At 38.0% G+C, this 20,477-nt stretch overlaps 2 protein-coding genes across 9 annotated transcripts; one reads left to right on the forward strand and one right to left on the reverse strand.

Moving 5' to 3' along the window:
• The first annotated feature begins 1,137 nt into the window (after positions 1 to 1,137).
• Positions 1,138 to 6,375, forward strand: LOC102787053 (gonadotropin-releasing hormone II receptor-like). 2 transcript variants are annotated; one of them, XM_006810342.2, is made up of 4 exons: positions 1,138 to 1,310; positions 2,396 to 2,772; positions 4,584 to 4,788; positions 5,273 to 6,375. In XM_006810342.2, the coding sequence occupies exons 2-4, from the start codon at positions 2,407 to 2,409 to the stop codon at positions 5,782 to 5,784; spliced, it is 1,083 nt and encodes a 360-aa protein (XP_006810405.1). In that variant the 5' UTR covers positions 1,138 to 1,310; positions 2,396 to 2,406; the 3' UTR covers positions 5,785 to 6,375. The 2 variants fall into 2 exon arrangements, with proteins under 2 accessions (XP_006810405.1, XP_006810404.1); XM_006810341.2 differs by having other exon boundaries at positions 1,139 to 1,310; positions 2,396 to 2,997.
• A 2,665-nt stretch (positions 6,376 to 9,040) lies between these two features.
• wdr93 (WD repeat domain 93) lies at positions 9,041 to 18,603 on the reverse strand. Of its 7 annotated transcripts, none has more exons than XM_087830003.1 (17): positions 18,560 to 18,581; positions 17,148 to 17,209; positions 16,551 to 16,634; positions 15,575 to 15,776; positions 14,892 to 14,956; positions 14,689 to 14,767; positions 14,519 to 14,592; positions 13,558 to 13,627; positions 13,228 to 13,384; positions 12,515 to 12,579; positions 12,161 to 12,247; positions 11,891 to 12,022; positions 10,605 to 10,812; positions 10,464 to 10,524; positions 9,748 to 9,904; positions 9,467 to 9,653; positions 9,041 to 9,391 (listed from the first exon to the last, which is right to left on the reverse strand). In XM_087830003.1, exons 3-17 carry the CDS (start codon positions 16,620 to 16,622, stop codon positions 9,253 to 9,255), a joined length of 1,755 nt encoding a protein of 584 aa, XP_087686129.1. In that variant the 5' UTR covers positions 16,623 to 16,634; positions 17,148 to 17,209; positions 18,560 to 18,581; the 3' UTR covers positions 9,041 to 9,252. The 7 variants fall into 7 exon arrangements, with proteins under 7 accessions (XP_087686129.1, XP_087686261.1, XP_087686191.1 ...); XM_087830135.1 differs by having other exon boundaries at positions 9,041 to 9,360; positions 18,560 to 18,580; XM_087830065.1 differs by lacking the exon at positions 17,148 to 17,209 and having other exon boundaries at positions 18,560 to 18,603.
• Positions 18,604 to 20,477: the final 1,874 nt, after the last annotated feature.

A 20,477-nucleotide genomic window follows, 5' to 3' on the forward strand; every position in this document is an offset into this window, starting at 1 on the left:
CTTTTTCAAGCATTTTTTTTCCCAGAAACTAGGACTGCTGTGGAGAACAAGTGCATTAAAGTCAGGTTCGGTGTCTAGGGGAGATGTGATTGACACTGAGACACTGAGAAGGGATCTGTATTTGGATTTGTTAAATTTCAGTGATGTTCTTTTCACATGTCCAGGTAGAGCCAAAGAGAACCAACATCTTCTCCTTATGCATGGAAGGTTCTCCTCTTTGAAAGAAGAATAAAAATCCACCACTGATACTGACTTGAAGGTCTCTTAGTTTAAGACACTTCTACTCTGGCTTCACTTTTCAGAGCAATTTTAAAGCAATTTTATGTTGCCACTTGAATAGGTTTCATTAAAATTTTTTTTTTTTTTTAAAGAAGTTTCCCCTGCCCTATCAGACACCTTTAAAACAACTAGTATTGTTATAAAATCAATTGGTAATGCTGAAGCTCACAATGTGGAAATCACTGGTTTCTGGTATTGACTAGATTTATTTATTTGTTTGCTTTGCACATTTCTGTTAAATGAGAATAAAATATAGGGTTACGCATATGCAAATTGTGATGCAGCAAATGCTGCTGGCAGCTCTTCACACCTTAAAATCAGATTTCAGGTGAGCTCAGGGACTTTTTTCCACTTTCAGCCTTCAGATTGATCCAATTATTGATCATGCTGTACAGAAGCCAAAACATTAATAGAGAGACAAAGATGACCTTTCAGAAGCAGCTTTTGGTTTTAAAAATTAAATCAAGGCTTATTTTTAATGGTCACTGGGGCATATAATCTGCACTCATACAACCACCGGTCAAATAAAAAAAGAAAAAACAGACAAAATATTTTTTCTGTGGACAAAATAAACTTTCTTTGGACAGCGCATCTCAAAGTCTTCAGATGTTTGTCACACATAATGTTTCTAAGCCTCAGCTGTCTTTCCCCGATGATCTCATGAACCATTTTTATGAGATGGGGCTGACTGGAGGGTATCACACCACAACTCTCATCCAAACTATCGTTTTTTGTCTGCCTTGTCATCATTCATCACAGTTATGCGTCCTAACCACTTGAGTGGGCTGTTGGCTTATGAAGCTGAGGTCAGACCCGCCGGGAGGGGGGTTATCTCACACGTCTCTGATTGGCGTGTATGGATAAGGGCGGAGCATCTGGAGCAGAAGAGCCGGACGGCTGAACCTGCGGACTTTGTAAACTTGCAGCAGCATACCTGTGGAAGACAAACGCACATTAACGCACTAACACACGAAGCTCTTTTAGTCCTGCGGTGATTTTTAAACCCTCGGAGAAACACGGCATCACTCCATGTAAGTTTGTCTTTTTTTCATTTTTAATAGCACGCTGTCTGTTTTGTTTATTGAATGAATTTATTAAGAACGATTTTAAGATGATGATTTTTACGCATTGCTTTGCGGGGTTTTTTTTAAAAACAAGTCTGTAAAATAACATGCCTCCGGTGAAGGTTACCAGTTTAATACAAAGCACACCCTGTACAACTGCAAAATGTCCAGTGGATGTGGTGTTAATCTCGTTTTGGGGCTCCAGATTCTCCGGATAAACAGTGCACGGTGTCTTCTAATCAATGCCTCTTATTTTAAAAACAGAGAACTCTGATAAGATGTGTGCAGTAAAGATTTTAGGTCTATTTGGATATAAGGACGCCAGATCTGCGATTTACTAACTACAAATAGGATTATACCGAAACTGTTTTTCTATAGTGGTAATAACTCACAATGCGATTGTGCGTGTAATATTTCCTGTTTTATTACAGCTATAAAACACATGCACATTAGAATATAACATATTGCTTATTTTGCTACTGACGCAAAGCAGACATGATGCTGGTGAGGCCTTCACGCTGTTGTGAAGCTTCCTTATATTTTATGGTCTTGACTGAACTCTTAGATTTAAACGTTTCGTGGTGTTATGCAGGTAGCATCACTGTAATGTTTCATATTTGGTAATGGGGCTCACAAAACACCATTTAATGATATCGTCACCATCATGTTTTTCTTTTTCTTTTTAAATGCTCCTGATTTAATATTTAATAATATACAATAATCTTCATTTTTGCTTTGTTTTTTTCAAATCTGTCTTCGGTTTTTAAAGAAATTCTCAGTAAGCTTTGGGTGAATATTAGACTTCTTGTGTGCACTCTGGGAAAACATGAAAGCACATTTGTAGAAAAGTTTCAGCTATTGCATTAGCTGACTTTGGTCCTCACAGTCTGTTAGCTCCATCTCTCCAGCTCAGTGCACATTGGGCGTCCATACATGCATATTACTTCCTCTTGATATGCTGCCATCATTTATGGGCTGTTTGTGTTTGTCTTGTAACACACTTATTCTGGTCCCTTGGTGATTCCCTTTTATTGCTTTTCTCCTATTTCCAGTGTTGACCTTCATGGTGGATGAGCACAATGTTCCTTCCCCTGAGCTTCAGAAAATGAACGCCTCTCTGTGTGACCCTGCAGCGGTTATGTATCAACTGGTGGCAGACCACCAACTTGATACCAACTGCAACTGCTCCTCTGCCCTTTCAAACTGGACAGCAAGGGGCGTGGCCCCTCAGCTGCCCACATTCAGTACAGCGGCGAAAGCGAGAGTGATCATCACCTTCATCCTCTGTGGCATATCTGCCTTTTGTAACCTGGCAGTGCTGTGGGCGGCTCGCATAGATGGGAAACGAAAATCCCACGTGAGGGTGCTGATTGTCAACCTGACGATGGCGGATCTGCTCGTGACCTTCATCGTGATGCCCGTAGATGCGGTGTGGAACATCACAGTTCAGTGGCTTGCCGGAGACTTTGCCTGCAGGCTGCTGATGTTTCTTAAGCTGCAGGCAATGTACTCCTGCGCCTTTGTCACAGTTGTAATCAGTCTGGATAGGCAGTCAGCCATCCTCAACCCTCTGGCCATCAATAAGGCCAGAAAGAGGAACAGAATCATGCTCACGGTGGCTTGGGTTATGAGTGTTGTGCTGTCTGTCCCTCAGGTAAGCTCAGGCATTCCCGCTGACAGCAGAGGCAATGATCAGGACTAATTTAAATTCAATCAGGCCATTAAACTGCTTCTCATCCTCTCTAAAGGAGGTTTAACTCCACTCCCTGCTTTAGTCCAATCTTTCATAAATAATAATTTTCAGAACAAAAAGTATAGAGGCAGTCTGAAATAAAGAGCTCCCTGTGACACATTCATCCCAGTGTGGAAAACTGCTGAAAGAAGCACCAAAGTCAACAGTAAGGGGTCATTTACTCAAAGGATAATGTAGCTTTATTTATTTTTATGAAAATGAACAAATCCCACAATCTATCCTTGTTACGGGCATTGTATCACAGACCCAGCATGAAGCTGCTGTGTTCTTGTTGTCCAAGAACACATAACAGAGGGATACTGTTGCATTTGGAGTGCAGGTAGCATTTTTCTTTGTGTTTGTGAGAACATCAGCTGAATGAGCCTGTTATATTTTTTCATTTCATTCTGTTCATGAGTCACGAACTGACTTAAAAAAAAAAGAAGAAGGTATTGATTGCAATCTGTCCTTTTTGTCAGTGTTTCTTAGCACCTGTTAAAATCATCGAGTAGGTGTGTGGTGTTTGAACCTGCAGGTGTGCGCTGCGTAATTTGGAACTAAATCAAATTAAACTGTTCATGTTCATAGAAGGAGGACACACTGGTTAGCACTGGCAGCTGAGTAATTTCTGTGTTGTTCTCCCTGTGCCTGCATGGGGTTCCTTCAGTTTCCGTCCACAGTTCAAAGACAGGCATGTTAAATTACCTGGTGATGAAGCCTAAGGATAAGAGATTTAAATAGATCACCCTTCTCTAAGAGAAGAAGTTCCTAATTTTTGGATTAGGCTCAAATAAATTAAAGGTCTAAGAGGTGTAATTATACAAAGCTGCTGCTTAAAATAAATAATAAACCTTTGTTATACTCCGTCCAGTTCACGCTCAGAGTCAGCACTTGCTTATGCACTATAGATTTATGCCTAGTTAAGGACAGCAGGGTTAAAACAAGTTAACTATAGCTTCATTTCACAGGTTTGCATGGCTTATTCCAACTTTTGTAACATCTTCTAAAGGTTCATGAGCTCCCTGAAAACAGGATGGAGACAAAACTTTGTCAGGCACAAGCAGTAAAAGATGTTATTTAGCGCTCTGAGAGACAGTAGCTTGGTAAAATGTATTATCCTCATATGATCAAAATCAAACTTAGTAGTTGTTTTCTCTTTGCAAATAACTGTAAACAATTTTTAAAAGTCAATGTGACATTAGCTCAGCAGGGTTAGTTCATTCTCACTCATTTCCAGTGGTATGTTGCCAGTATAATTTTCACTAATTTCTGCTACAGAAACAATACAAAATGATGAACTATCAGCAGGACTTAAAGCCACACAAGGCCGATTTTGAACTGGGGTAATCTGACCCTTGAAGTTTCTTCCTGAAACAGCATCCATTCCCAGCTGTTTGATGTGTAAAAGCAGCTGTGAACAACAATATCAGTAAACTTGTGAAAGTAGCTCATGTGTTACTTCATATGACTAAAAATACTTTTCTAAATGTCACGTTTTCCCTCCTCAGATGTTCCTTTTTCACAATGTGACCATCATCCATCCCGAGGACTTTACTCAGTGCACAACACGGGGGAGCTTTGTCACCCACTGGCATGAAACAGCCTACAACATGTTCACGTTTTGCTGCCTGTTCCTGCTGCCGCTGGTCATCATGATTACCTGTTACACCAGGATCTTCTGTGAGATCTCCAGACGACTGAAAAAGGACAACTGTAAGTTTCAGTTTAGTTTAGATGTAAAGAAGAAATAATCTATTAAATATTAAATGAGCGGCAGTCTGACCAGCCATAAATGCCATAAGTGTCTCCAGGTGAAGAATCCTAATACTGGTGATCCCCCTACATATTTGAGAACTACCAGCTAAACTCCCAAAAGACCTAAACAATACAGGAGGGCCATAGAAAGACTAGAAAGGGGGAGGAGCAGACAGGGAAAGAGTAAGAGAACTAAACAAATAACAAGATCGCTGTAGAAGCTAAAGCTGAATGAAAAAACAAGAATTCAATGACTAAATCATTCATGAGTAAAGTTGGCAAAGGCCTTTGACTATCCCTTAAGTATCACAGTACTCTCAAAGTGAACATCTGCTTACCTTGAGCCAATAACTAATCAAAAATAATAACTTAAAAAACAATAAAGGTTTGTGTTCATAGCCTTTTAAATGTGCACTATATTTTGTTTCTGTTCTGGTTCCAGTACCTTCCAGTGAAATGCACTTGCGGTGTTCAAAGAATAACATCCCGAGAGCCCGGATGAGAACTCTGAAAATGAGTATTGTGATTGTTCTGTCTTTCATCATCTGCTGGACTCCATACTACCTGCTGGGCCTGTGGTACTGGTTCTTCCCTGACGACCTGGAGGGGAAGGTTTCCCACTCCTTAACTCACATCCTGTTCATCTTTGGGCTTGTCAACGCCTGCCTGGACCCGCTCATCTACGGCCTATTCACCATCCACTTCAGAAAGGGGCTCCGGAGGTTTTATACCGGCACCACCACATCGGCTGATCTGGAAAACAACACGGTCATAACTGGGTCTTTTAGTTGTGCTGCCAACTCTTTGTCACTGAAACGGGAGGTGAGCCCTGCCAGCCCTGAGAGGCTCCTGCTGTGCAAAGCAGAGTGGACCCCACCGAGGAGCAGCTTTCTAACAGCCGACAACGACACAGACAGAAAAACTCACCAGTCCAGTGCTGAGAGCATCTTATGAGAAGAATATAGTATTGGTTTTACTGTTTTATTTACTCATATTTATTCAGTGTCGTGCTCTCATATGTAGGGTACTCTCATTCTCTTACACTCACCAATTAATTAGATACACATGATCAAGACGAACAGCTAAAGTTTTTCAACTGACCATCACAATGAAGACGACAGGTGACTTTGAACTTTGAATTTGAACATGGCATGGTTGCTGGTGCTAGTTAGAGTGTTTAAGAAACAGTTGGCTTTGAATCTCATCATAGATGTGTAGCTCACAAATGTGCAGCAACTGTGTGATGCTATGGACCAAAATCTCTGAGGAATGTTTCCAGCACCTTCTCGTATCTGTGGCATGAAGTATTTAGGCAACTTTGAAAGGAAGTGAGGGTACAATCCAGTACTAGTCAGGTACCAATCGGAATACATAAAGTGGCCAATGAGAGTATGTATAAAATACAAAGGCCAAAAATGGCTGAATGCTGGAAAATTGATAATTTTGTATGATATTGGGAAAAGCTTCAGAAAATAAACAGTGATCATATTACAGGATTAAAATCAATGCTTTGTAAGATCTCAATAAATAAAATCCAGCTGTGTCAGAGTGAAGTTTGTTTTGATTTTTTTTTTAAAACAAGCCAGACTTTTAGTTGGGTATGCAACTATTAAACAGTCCAATAGCCCTTGCAGACAGTATTTGATGCCCAAATAAGAGTAAAGAGACTGTCTGAAATTTGGTCCTACAATATAAGCAATTTAAAAAAATCACTTTGATCATTGCAGTTCAGTATTTATGGTCCAGAGTTTGTGCCAGTGCATTGCCAAATATTAGCCATCATAATATTTTCATTTCGACAATAATATTTTTGCATTTGCACATCCTGCAGGAGTCCTGAGAACTATTAACGTCGCAGAAATAAAGGAGTGTTTGTATTTTCTGTAAATTACAATTTGTGACCATCTGAAATTAAATGTATTCAGCTGGTGGAGTGACTTTTGCTGCTGGAAATGTCTTAAGTAAAAGAATTTGTGTTGGACAGCAGTTATATGGGATTTGTGTGCAGATGTCATGCAAACCCATGTCTGTCTCTGTCCCCAGAGGGGAGAGCTGCCTATAATCAGCGATGAATCATAACCTCAGATGGAAAAGGCCATTTGTGCCCTGGAAATGTGACAAAATTAAAATCCTCTCTGGCTCTCATTAAAAGAAAGAAAAAAGAAGAAACTGAGAAGTGCAGGTTCGTGCAGCTGGAGATGACTGTTGGACGCTCATTTGGGAGTGATTCTGAAAACATTTCTTAAAAAGCAGCATCTATTATTTACAAAAAAAATGTAAATGATACAAAAAAAATGCAGAAATTAATCTCTTACAAAATAGTAGCTACATACCAGCATTTTATGAGGACTATATATGAACATGAAAGACTTTGGAGGTTGCATTTAATTTCAAACCAAGATAAGAAATTGAATCTTCTTTCTAAATGATGCCTGTATCATTCATCTGCTAGTGCGTGCCAACTGGATCAGGAAAATCTGGAACTGAATTATAACCTTAGTCAAAATACTGGAATTTGTTGTTGGCCTCAGCTTGTGATTGATACCATTAAGGAGTCAGTTATTTTATTAATCAACCAATTAGTACATATTTATATGTAAAATATTAGCAAGAAGATTAGAAATCAAAAACTTGTCAGAACAATTGTGATAAAAATAAACAGACAATTTTCAAATTTGAAATTTGAAAAGGTTTTTGCGTGACTTTGAAAAAAAAAAAAAAGCAGCTCAAATCTGAAGAGGACTATCTGTGCTACATGTGATAAAAGGGCAACTTTGGATGGATCTGATTCTCCTGAAAGTGCTCAGAGTACATGAGTAAAACAGAACTGTTATGAATCCTTTATTTTTAAATTAATTTAACAACTTTCAATTCAGGTTTCATTTGGCTTTAAGGGCAGAAAATAAACCAACAAGGGAAAACTGTCACTGGCTGTTTTGTTTGTGTGTTAGCCGTTTCAGTTTATCCCAAGGAAGAATAAAGGTAAAATACATCAGTTAATCTGAGTGGGAAAAACTCAAATCATCAAAAATAACAGACCAAAAAAATCAACCCTTTGAAGTCTTTGCTTCATAGCAGGAGCTTTACTTCACTTCAGTATTACATCTAATACTGACACGAAAACCTGCCAAGCTCTCTGAATGGAACACCTGAGCTATTGTTGCCTTCTGAGTCATGACATCAGGGCTTCTGGTCTCAAGTCTTTTTAAAGCCTCTTAGAAATTCAAATTAGAAATTCAAATGAGGCTTTCAGTCAGATATTAAAAACGGTATCAGTATCTTGTTCACTTTTATGGAGAGATGTGGCAGTGTGCTTTCATAAGATGAAAGGAAATGAAAGAGAATTACACAACTGTGTACAACCCTGTTTCGAAAAAAAGAGAAAAGAATTGAATGAATGGGAAGTCTTTTTTTTTTTTTTTACCTCAGTGCTCATTAAATTCAGACACCACCTGATCATGTTCCCCTCTAGAAAAATGTTTTTGTTTGCCAAAAAACATAGCTGAGTATAAACAATAAATAGTCTTAGGCTACACTGTGTAATTATTTTAGTTAATTTTGTTGCATAACATTTTTTTTCCTGTCTTCTGAAAACATGACTTATGACACATTCAAGGCCCCAAAAGGCAACAAAATGTCAACATGCTGCGACTGAGCTCAGCTTGCATACACTCATCCTTTAAATAAATGTCCCTCGAGCTCAGCAGATATAAAAGCAAGGACCATTTTTCTACAAGTCACACTTAATACCTGAAATCTGATCTTACTTGAAATAAAATAAAAACCTGAGATTCATGGTTTGAGTCACATTTGGATCTATGAGTTCTCCCAGGTAAAGTGTTGCTGTGAGAGAACCATGTTTCAGCAACTTTGTATCCAAAATCATGAACATTTACTGCAAATAACACAGGCATGAAACCTTATTTCCCTCTATGAACATCATGCTCATTTTGGAGACTACACATTAGTTGTTAGTCACCAAAATGAGCATGATGTTCATAAACCTATCAGGAGAAAATTTAATGAGGTCATAGACCAAAAGTTCAGTTTCCTGCAGGTACTTACAAAAGCAACTAAAGGAGTCGCCCCCTGCTGGCAATTAGAAAAATACAGGTTTAAATGAGTTCCCCTTTGGCTTCACTTTTCAAATCTGGAAGCTACTCATCTTTTACATGCAGTCTTTGTGTGTGCCCATACACCAGGAAACAGATTCTCAAAATTATTTATGTTTTAATAAAACAATTTCAGTTTACAATTCAAATGCATCGAAAATATTTAAATAACAGAAAACAAGGACAACATCTTAAGACAATTTCAGCAGTTCTATATTTATATTTGCTAAGTTTATCAATTAAAGAAATAATATTTAATAGGATCCTCCACTTTGTGTCTGGGTGAGTAGTGCTTTACAGATGGTGGGAATCACTTTATTAGTATCTTTATCATTTGCTGCAATTCTTCATTGGATTTTCCTGCAGCTGCTCCCATGTCTGTGTCAGAGTTTTGTTCCTTTCCTCCACAGACTGTGCTCTTCACATGAAAATGCAGGAAAAACACGATGCTACTTTATTATTCAAAGACAAGTCATTTGTGGAGTTCAAGAACAGTCTGCATACAGTACAAAGACAATGCTAACCTTTTCTGAAGGTAGAGATTGCAGGTTTCCTTTAAGGTGTCGTAGCTCAGAGTTTGCTGCTGTCGTGTGGACTCAGGATATGAAACAACGTGCTGCTTAAAGATGTCAGACTCTGCAAAACGGAAGACGAAAAGCTGGCTCTGGCTACTTTCTTCAGATGTAACACTGCAGCTGGTGTCCTGGTCACCTGGATGAGAAATAAAAAAAAAACTTTATTTACAGTATTGTTCTAACATTAATCCAGGAACATGCTGTTATCATAAAATGGTGTTTGGGTTTACCTCGTATGAACAGACTCTGCTGTTTGGAGTTCAGCGCATAAATTGGACTGTGGGGAGTCGTAATGAGATGAGTTGTGGGAGGAGTCAGGAAGCACACAGTGGTGTTGTTGATGACATCTTGGATGGACAGTTTTCCACTCCTTTGCATTACAAGTGACTCACAGAGGCAGGAAAAATGAGACAGTAAGATAAAGTCATTAAAGGGAACCTATTGTGTTGATTTCCTAGTGCTTACTTCTATTTTTGAACCCTACTCCAGTAGCTCTGCGTGACTTGCAGTTCAAAATAACCCATTTATCTTATACTGGGTCCACTGAACCTTTACATCGTAAAGGTCCAATGGTGCATTTAGTCAGGGGCGTAATTTCCAGGGGGGTTATGGCCCCCCGAATAATCAGACCCAGCCAATATACCCCGCCCCCCCCAATAAAATTACGAATGATAGGCTGTTGATTTTCTTTACTCATTTCAGTTATTACCAGCAAAATAGTTGCATGTTTAATCGTCTGGGAATTTACCCAGATTTATTTATTTATTTAGACAGAGATCTTGACACCCCCCCCCCCAATGTTCAGCACAAAATTATGCCCATGCATTTAGTGCAGTCTCAAGCCTGAGCTTTTGTCTCACAAGGGTTATTTGCCCATACACTGACCTCATTATAAGTATTATAGCAATCCATTGTATATTTTTATCAACAGCTTGAGTATTCCTACCAATCCCTGCAGGAACTGTGCTGACGCAGTGACAGTTGGGAGGTCCTTGCTGTCCTTTGGCCTGAACAGACACATAAAGTGACGTGTAAACATTTAATCTAATACAATGCCACGCTACCACACATGTAAAACTCAGACAACCTTTTAGAGAGCTGCTTTGTGCTGGGTTTTGTCCCCCGTCCAGTTGTGACGGTTTGAATTGCTCCACTTTTACACAATATCAAAAGATGTACTTTTTCAGCAGTAAAAATCTGGAAGTCATCATCAGTCACAGGGCAGCAATCCACAAACTGTACCCTGAATAAGGCGCTGTTTGCTTCTGGCATTAAAACGAGAGACAATGGAGCCCCTGGAAATAAAAACAAAGAGGAATAAACAGGCTAAAATTCGTTTAGAATAGAAATAAATAAAAAGCTTTAAGACTTTTAGCCTCATAGATATTACATCAGAAACTGTGTATTTGTCTGCTATCTGACTCATGCTAATTATTGTTTTCAGTCATGTTTTTGTTGGAGAATAAATATATCTGTCAGCTTACTGAGAACGTGATTATTAGCTGAACTGTGTTGTCATGTGCACAGCTGGATGCGTGTTTAACTGTGGAAGCACTTAATAATACTGACACTGTTGTGTCAGTATTATTAAGTGTCAGTAAGGGAGACAAAAGGATGTCTGCCTTTTCTGTCCATGTGTTTGCAGAGACACAGAATAGAAGAAAATGGATATTCTGTGAGGAAACCAATCATTGCTTTTCATCTAACGTCCTGAGAACATCTGATTTTTTTGTATAAGAACTTAAGAATATATTTTAAAAAAAGCCCTGCAAATTTTACAGGCCCCTTTAAATACACATGCGTGGGTAAAACTTTGGTGGCTTTTGATTTATTTATTTATTTTTAGTAGTTTTTGAGTTTTGGCTAGAGCCAAAATCTTTTTTTTCTTCAGCATATTACTCATATTCTCATTCATATTACTTTAAACATCAAGATCATGGGATATATCATAGTTTCAACAACGGCAGCAATTTAATATTGAAGAGGTAGAGAAACAGGAAAAAGAATTGGTACCCTGATAATTTACTGGAGAAATCTTCCAAAATTGCATTTGAGTAAACTTTCAGCGGTCATGTCACCACCTGGGATAAGTTGCTTGTCAAAGGAACTTATATGAGAAGTTTTGATACAGGGCTCACCTTTAGCATTCATTCCTTCTGGGGGGGTTAAAGTGATTTCCTATTCTAAACATTCTGACTATGAAATGGAGAAGCAAATTGAATGTGAACTGATGTTCACATGTTCTATTTTCCAGATTTCATTTTAACGGAAAACAAGGATGTCTGCAGAAACTCTGTAAACTCCCAATCAAAGAAAGCTCTGGAGAATTCAGCCATGGTGACATTTTAGAGCTGCCCCGTAGGATTTACTCACTGGATCGCCTGTCCCAGACACACACCAAAGCATCACTGAGCCCAAGAGCGATGTAACGGTTGCATTTACTAACAGCTGAGCAGAGGATTTCCTTTGCGTTTGGCCACAATACATCTGGCATCGGGTCCACATCTGCATCAAACAGAAGGCCATTCCAAAACCTTAAAATAATCTCACTGGTGTAAAGAAAAGTATGCTGTAATATCAGCACTCTTTAAAGCTTTTGTTCTTAGTATCTAGACTTATCTCTTAATTAATAAAACATCATACTTGGGCTGCTCTTTGGTGGTTTTTTTAGGAAATACTGAAGAAGATTACAGCTGCCACTCCACCACACAGCAACAGCGACAAGTAATCCTAAGAAAAGGTCAGACAGTGAAAATGACATTAACAGGAGCATGGTCTGCATACAGACTTGAATATGTCTTTAATTGATCTGACTGTTGAATGCATAACAAATAAAATCCAAAGCAGGAGGATACCCTTGTGACTTTCAATCAGCTCATCAATCATACATATAAGGTCAGAAAGACAGAAGGATCATTATTGTGGAAACTTCCAAATGGGTTTGACATATTTAAATTACTGTTAAGCAATTAAGCAATAACACTTAATGTTACAAACCTGGCTGAAACTCTGCTTTGCTGTCACCAGGACCACAGGGCAGAAGAAAGTGCCACGTGCAATGTCTGGAAAAGATTCAGTAACTAATATGTAACAAAAGAGAGATAATTGTTTGCAGACAGACAGATTACAAATGCTGGAGTATCCACAGGTGAGTTTTATTTACTCTTTATATTAAGATGTAGAACTAACTCATCTTATGTCTTTAATACTGGATTTGCTGATAATATAGTGACTGGTTTGATTAGTGGTTCTTTGCATATCTGAATGAGTCTGTTAGTGTCATTCTAGTTTTCTTTAGTGAACCACATAAGGTCTTAGAAGGCAACCACACAGGAAGTGAGGAGCACCAATGTGGCAACTAGAGACCACCAAAAGTCAACAACATTTGACGACTTCTACGAGCAAAATATCTGCTGGCGATGCAAAGTGGGCAGATTTTTTAATTTTGAGGCGAGCGAGCAGGATGACATTTACAAATATAAACAAAATGAGCCTATGATTATTATCTAATACAGACAGACAATCTGGAAAATATCTGTGAACTCCCAATCAAGAAAAGCTCTGGAGAATTCAGCCATGGTGATATTTTAGAGATGCCCCGTAGGATTTATTTTAGACAGACAGACAGACTGACCAAAACAAAACAGAGCAACCAATGAAAGCAGCTTAGCTTTGGAATGCTGATTGTATTGGCACGAACTTTATCACACCTTGGGCTTTCATTCATTTCCTTTCTTTTTCCTTCATCTGCACTGAAGGGCGGCTTCTCCAAACGATGGCTGCTGCTCCTGATTATGTCCAGAGCCAAACAGTGCATCAGAAAGTCTGTTGGCTGCGACGTCTCAGGTGGACTACTGAGTGCCTTCTCTGCCAAAAAGCAGAAACATGAAGGTCAGTTGCTTGGGTGCATTTTTATTTCAATCATAAAAACAAGAGATACAATACATAAAAACTGATAGACCCACATACATCTCTGCATGTTTGGTTAAATTATAGCACAGTGTAAATGTAATGCATCTGCTCTAACAGAAAAGTTATACCTGTTGGGATTTTTGGTGGCCTGATTTGAATCATTACAGTAACTGGTGACCATTCAGATGAGTTTGGGTTCTGAGGATTAAAAAAAACAAAAAAACTGTTTATTTAATGTGTGATTCAGTCACATGCAATATATAGTCTCGATCAAAAGACTACTTGCAAAATGGCAAAAAAAATCATATTTTGCATGGTTGGATCTTAACAAGGTTCCAAATAGAGCTTCAACATGCAACAAGAAGAAATGAGAGTGAGACAAAACATTTTTTTTGAGAATGCAATTTATTGAAAACAATACTTAAACTGAAACAGGCTGTTTAGGACCACATGCCTTTAAAAGGCCAAATCTGTGAAAAAAATGTGGATTCATTGTCATCCATTGCATACATTTGAAAATCCTTACTTATATCCTTACTTCCTTATTGCAACCTTCTGCATTCAGAAGGTTTTCAGAAAACCTGACCTCTGACCCTCACATTGAGGTCGAGGTTACTGAGATTCAAACTGAGATTTTTAATACATACACTCATCATATTAATTTGACAGTCCTTGTGTCATCTTTCTTGAATTGTCATGTTCACAAAATTTTCAGAAAATTTGACTTCTGACCTTGGCCTTGAGGTCAACGTCATGGATATTTGAACTTGTCTAAGATTTTTAGTAGATACGCCTAAGGTATTAAATATGAAAATCCTAGCTGGGTGTTAATGCTACTTGCCCGGCTGGATGATGACAATACCCCAAGCATTTCAGGTTTAGAGGTAAAATCTAGAAAAACAACCAAAAGGATGGGAAAACCTGAAAAAAAATGATGGTAACATAAGTGTAATATGAAAACAAAAGGTATAAAGTACAAAGAGAGACCGGGGTGTAACCAGGACTTCAAAATCTTTGGTCTTAGCACTCCTTCCCAGAGTTCGGTACCCAAAACACATTCTTATTTCAATTTAAACTGTGACTCATTACCTGTGCATTGTCCAACTCTTTCAGCCATGCTGCTGAAGGGAACTGGTAGATCTCGAGCCAAACAGCTCCGCCGCCTGATAGGATACGTAAAATGAATAAAATTTTGCATTTGATTGCAAACTCTGTAACTAAATCCCATCCTAAAAACTAAAATAGAAGTTCATACTTACAACTGAGTGATGCAGCTCCATAATTTCCCCCTTCAAACAGTTCAAATGACAAACAAATGCTCCTTTTGTTGATATCTTCCTGTTATTCAAATAATTGATTTGTTTTCTTTTGTTTTTTGAATAATTAAAAACAGAAAAAATTTGTGAAAACCACACCCTGTCCCAGTTATATTAGTCATTTAGTAAAATGTGACAATACACACCATAATGTTAGTAACACAGAGAAGGTGTATCGAATCTGAATGATGACCAAAGACTCTCGCAACACCTGTAGATGATAGCAATGATGTCAGTATGATGAATAACATTGAATAATATAGAACCTGTTTACACACTTCAAAAAACATCACTGTCTAAGGCAGTGGTTCACAAAATGTAAAATTAAAATGGAGCATTAAATGCACAAAAAGACATGAATTAAATAACATTTACTACATTAATTACATCAGATGCCCTGATTAACATACAAGTGGCTCAGACTGACTGCAAGAATAATATTTTTTATGACTTAAAAATGAACAGTTTCTTGGGTGGAGTTAAGTTATGCTAAGATTGTGCCAAGTAACCCAACAAGGCTCTTGGAAACCAAACATCCCTTCTTAGAGAAAATGTGCCTACTGCACAGATTCCTAACCAGAGGCAGCAGCAAAGTCTGATTGTGTGTGAAAGCAGCCAATAAAAAGAATAGTGACAGGTGCCTGTCCTATCTGTCATAGGGTGAGAGGGCGGGGTGCATCTTGGACAGCTTGCCAGGCCATTGCACGGCCAAATGTCAGTGTGCGTTTGCTAATCTATAAAATTCCAGCTGTCTGATATATATTTATGGCAGATATTAGTTATAAACAGCAGAAGCAACCCAAGGAAAGCCTGGTGGACCATAACTCACCCATATCATCAACAGTGCCAAGCAGATACGTGGTCTTAGACATACTGGTCATCTGGATAGATGTCATTTCCAGCCTGTCCTGCAGCCACCCTGCAACACGATTTAGAGATGACGCACACCACACAGACAAGCCCCCGGAGTGGCCCAGACAGAGATACCTGCCGTCGTCTGAGCAAGCCAGGCAGTTGGTGTTTCCTGGGAGCTGACAAATGAGGGAAATAAGTCTTTATAGAAGCAAGTCTCACCACTAAACACCTTATATCGGCCGCTATTTTGAAACAATAATTTCATGAATTTCATTAATCACAAGTATGTGAAATTGCACGTATAGAATCACCAGTGAAATGAAATCTCAGAACAAATGCTCAAAAATACTTACTCACACCTGTAAGTTGTATTTCTACAATCTTCCCACAGGTTTCAATTCATAATTCTTCAAATAACACATTTCTAAATTAGAATGAGTATGAAAACATCTACATTTTGTTTAACGAAACTGTTATTTTTATTTGACAAACTTTGTTTTCTTCATTGTAAAAAATGGAATAGCTCTGTTTGCTGGTTCAGAGTTGACTGGATATATTTCATACTGGTCTACACAAAAATCAAGTTCTCACTTTGGCCATGTGCCAACAGATGCCATGATGCTACATGGATATAAAAATGTGAGAAAACATCCGATTATAAGCTTTAAAAATGTCTTATTGACAGTTTTCACAAAGTAAATCATGTTCTATTATTGGTTTGTTAAATACATATTTCTTTGGTTTAGGAATCAAATGCATGGTGTCCAAATGAGTAGACATGTTTGCAACTCCCTGAAAAATGGGTTCATAAACAAAATTTCAATTGCATTTTGGGGTTGTTTTTCTTTTTGTGCTTAATAAAAATCTAAGGAAAAAATCGTGACTGAGGCTCTCATAATTAACGCATGAGATAGTTAAACTTAAAACTTTATATGTCAAGATCTTTGTACCTGCATCATACCAGTAAGTTCCAAAGTAGGTGTCTCAACCCTGGATGTCTTCGCTTTATGGGCTGATTCCATTTCTTATGTTTTCTTTGTGCATACAAAGAAATCAAATGAAAAAAACAAAAACATACAAAGAATTTTGGCATTACCACAAAGAATGGTAAAATGGTAAATGGCCTGTATTTGTATAGCGCCTTACTAGTCCCTAAGGACCCCAAAGCGCTTTACATATCCAGTCATCCACCCATTCACACACACATTCACACACTGGTGATGGTAAGCTACAATGTAACCACAGCCACCCTGGGGCGCACTGACAGAGGCGAGGCTGCTGGACACTGGCGCCACCGGGCCCTCTGACCACCACCAGTAGGCAACAGGTGAAGTGTCTTGCCCAAGGACACAACGACCGAGACTGTCCAAGCCGGGGCTCGAACCGGCAACCTTCCGATTACAAGGCGAACTCCCAACTCTTGAGCCACGATCGCCTGAAGAAACATCACTGTAATCAAAACAAAATTGTAACCATTTTTGACAACTACAGTTATCAAATGACCAGAAATAAAACTGTATAGTGGACCACTAGTGGGCTCCACTCACACCCAGTGTACGGGAAGAGGTTGCTGCTTGAGGTTTCAGTTGTTTTGTGATGAAGAATAAACCTGGAGAGAGAATCGAGAGCTCTCATGTCGTCTTTGTTTACCTCCACAACAGAAATACATTTTTTTAGAAAGAAATAGATGTCTGTGAAATAAGACAACACAGACTCACTGCTTTAACTATATATAGATTTTACTCATCTGCCCCTTTATTAGCTAGAAAAAGCCCTGAAGTTAATTCAATATAAAGTATTCCAAAAACTGATACTATTTATATGCTGCTGAAAATATTTATTGGAAATAAATAAAATAACAAAATGAATCAGATTAGCCCTTTTTGTAACACTTGATGTCGTTCACTAAATACTTTAGAGCATAGAGTTTACAACTTTACACACAGACTGATTCATACGGCCTAGATGTGGCTAAAAAAGAGTTCAGTGAGGTCACTGGTTAGCAGTGTTGGGCAAGTTACTTTGAAAAAGTAATTAATTATAGTTACTAGTTACTTCTTCAAAAAAGTAACTGAGTTAGTAACTGAGCTACAATATTCTAAAAGTAATTAATTACTTGAAAAGTAACTATTGCGTTACTTAAAGAAAAAAAAAAAACGTTTAACCCTCTGGGGTCCAGGGTGTAATTGGCCATTTTTTTTAAAACTACTTTTGATGTTTCCTCTACATTTTACCTTTAAAAACTATTTACTTTGCCTCGTTTGGTATCATCCTTTTCAGCACAACCTCACGTGTCTGAATTTACAGTTATGTTTTCATTTTGACATACTGTATTAACACAATTGATCTAAAATCACACAAAAAACATAACATCAGAGTAGAAAAAGTTATATTTTTTTTTACTGTAACAACCACAAACATGTTTAATGAATCATATTTCAACTTTAAATGCAAACATAAATGGTCAATTTTAAAATCCTATGCACAAGTTTTGCAAACAACAAAGTTATTTGCATCCATTTACCTTTTACCTTGATTTTCCAAATAACCATTTCAAACTATTTACAGAACAATCAGCTGTTCTTTATTCAATAAGATGCCACACAAAAATATTTTCTGTCCACTATAAAGGAGAACATCACAGCCTAAAACCTGCAGGTCTGACAGCAGCAGGTGTATCACTCCTTTTTCTATCTGGAGACAGCAGTCACCTCATTGTTCTGACATACAACACAAAACTATCCACAACACTACACTCCCATCGCTGCTGGTTAGCCTGGAGGCTAACAATGAGCTGAGACCACAGATAAAAAAAAATCGTCATATAAAGCTGTTTAACTCAGGACAAAAAAGGGGCAGCTTGTAAAACAACTATTAGATCACAAACAAAAGTATTTTAGTGTAAGTGTAATTTCAGACCAGAGTGGAAAAGCACTGAAAATGGATATGTTGGTCTTACCTTAGCCTTGTGAACTCTGAACGGGCTTGATGTTTCACGGTCGCTATGACAACCGACTGGCTCCACCCCGACCGCGGTTTAAAGCTGCTTCGTGTCAGGAGGAGCTACACACCGGCGTGGATGCTACAGAAGGACGGTCACAGTGAGATCTGCAGCCCTGCGATCTAACCTATGTCTGAAGAAAGTGCATGTTCTACTCTTGTGATAAATGACTGATAAAATATTATTCTTATGTGCACTTTATGTAAAGCAGAAAGTATTTTTTTTATTTTTATTTTTAAGGTACTTAATTTATCATTTATAGATATTGCCCCGCTTTAGTATGCCATTTATAAATATAGATATATTATTATGACTATGATTACGATTGTTACTGTGATAGCTCTGCATGATGTAACAGTAACGGATGGCTAGACATACCTGTATTTATAAATGACATACTGAGGAGGACTCTCTCTTTCTCATTTATCTTTGAATGTTATTCCATGTGGTTTAAGGGTTTCTGTTTCTCAAAATCATACTTTTCTTATAGCATATGCATATTTATCTGTTGCCCCTCTCCTGTTAGACGAGTGGACCAATCTTTGCCTACTGCAAGTGCCAACATCTGCATGATGTATAGAAAGATTACACACATTAAAGACACATTTTTTTGCACTAAGCAGCAACCTCTGCAGCTAAAAATTCAAACCAATTATAATACCAACGAGTGCAGTTTCTCTGGTGGTCGCTCCCAATTTTATTTATATAACACAAAATCACAGCAGCAGTCATCAACAGTATTTCTTTTGTGCTATCATTTTAATAGAACTCTTCAAGCATGTCAGTCTTGCAACTACTTAACCCGCTCAACCCAGCACACATGAATAAGCAGCCAAAACTTAACTGAACTGGTCTGTGTTTTTCATTGCAAGTTGGAGAATGATACTGGGATGAGGTCAACATAGAGACAAGCTGATGGTCTTCTGTTGTTCTCCTTTTATAACATGGTAGTTAACAGTACATAAAATAGTGTTTTGTACCTCAAGTCTCGCCTTGCAACTCTGTGAATGTTTTCAGATCTCATCCATCTGGATACCAGAGTTAGTCTGTATCTTTGCAGTAAGTAGCAGATGTGTGTATTCAGGCACTGCATCTGTACAGTTTATCAATGCAGCTTGCTAACCACAGTTACTAGTGTTAGCTGATGACTTAACCTACATTCTCAAATATGGTAACTTCCAGCTAAACAGGCAAAAATGCAGCAATTATAATAAAATGAATGTGGCTTTCAAAACGCATGCTATAACCATCTTTATTATACAGTTTACAATTATCCTCCAAGTATACCAAAACACAAAATTAATAGGACTGTTTCATGCATGTGAAGCATTATAATGATATGAAATTGCACTGATTTTATAGCCAGCCACAGCTGGCCTTCGCTTTAACAATTAAGGAAACAAAACATATTATTATTCAGGATCTAAAAGCTTGAATTTTAAAGATCTTGATTTAGCCCATTCTTTACATTTGACACTTTATTTTAAGTTTTAAAGTTTGCAGTTCTTACACTTTTGATAAAGGAAAACTCTCTTGCTGCAGGATAATCATCTGCAAATGGATTTTTATCACAAACTGACAACATTGTTGTTTAGCCCTTTATAAAACAGATAATAAAATGTCTTATACAATAATTTCTTGGCTTCTACTTATACCTGTATATGAGGGTGCCTGTGTGCATAAAGAAAACATGATTGCTGTGTGCACAAAAAAAAATAAGAGCGATATACAAAGAAAAATGTCTGTGGTTATAGATCTCTTTGATGGTTTTATTTGTTTGAAATTTGCACAATAGAAGAAGAGAAAGTACACAACTGTAAAATGCAGTTCATAATGCATACGCTCCTCTCTGGGTCTTCATCGTTGGTGATACTTT

Source organism: Neolamprologus brichardi, chromosome 1, assembly GCF_056152115.1.
Source record: "Neolamprologus brichardi isolate AB-2024 chromosome 1, ASM5615211v1, whole genome shotgun sequence".
NCBI lineage: Eukaryota > Metazoa > Chordata > Actinopteri > Cichliformes > Cichlidae > Neolamprologus > Neolamprologus brichardi.

What these genes read in the sequence shown, in the direction of transcription:
- wdr93 (XM_087829928.1), bottom strand. Translation starts at nt 16,693, where the DNA reads ATGCCAAAATTCTTTGTATGTTTTTGTTTTTTTCATTTGATTTCTTTG. An exon ending in TCTGTGTTACTAACATTATG is followed by an intron (nt 14,768 to 14,891) that starts GTGTGTATTGTC and finishes TTTGAATAACAG; the next exon opens with GAAGATATCAACAAAAGGAG. An exon ending in GAAATGAATGAAAGCCCAAG is followed by an intron (nt 12,580 to 13,227) that starts GTGTGATAAAGT and finishes AATCTTTTCCAG; the next exon opens with ACATTGCACGTGGCACTTTC.
- LOC102787053 (XM_006810341.2), top strand. Translation starts at nt 2,407, where the DNA reads ATGGTGGATGAGCACAATGTTCCTTCCCCTGAGCTTCAGAAAATGAAC. An exon ending in TTGTGCTGTCTGTCCCTCAG is followed by an intron (nt 2,998 to 4,583) that starts GTAAGCTCAGGC and finishes TTCCCTCCTCAG; the next exon opens with ATGTTCCTTTTTCACAATGT. An exon ending in ACGACTGAAAAAGGACAACT is followed by an intron (nt 4,789 to 5,272) that starts GTAAGTTTCAGT and finishes TTCTGGTTCCAG; the next exon opens with TACCTTCCAGTGAAATGCAC.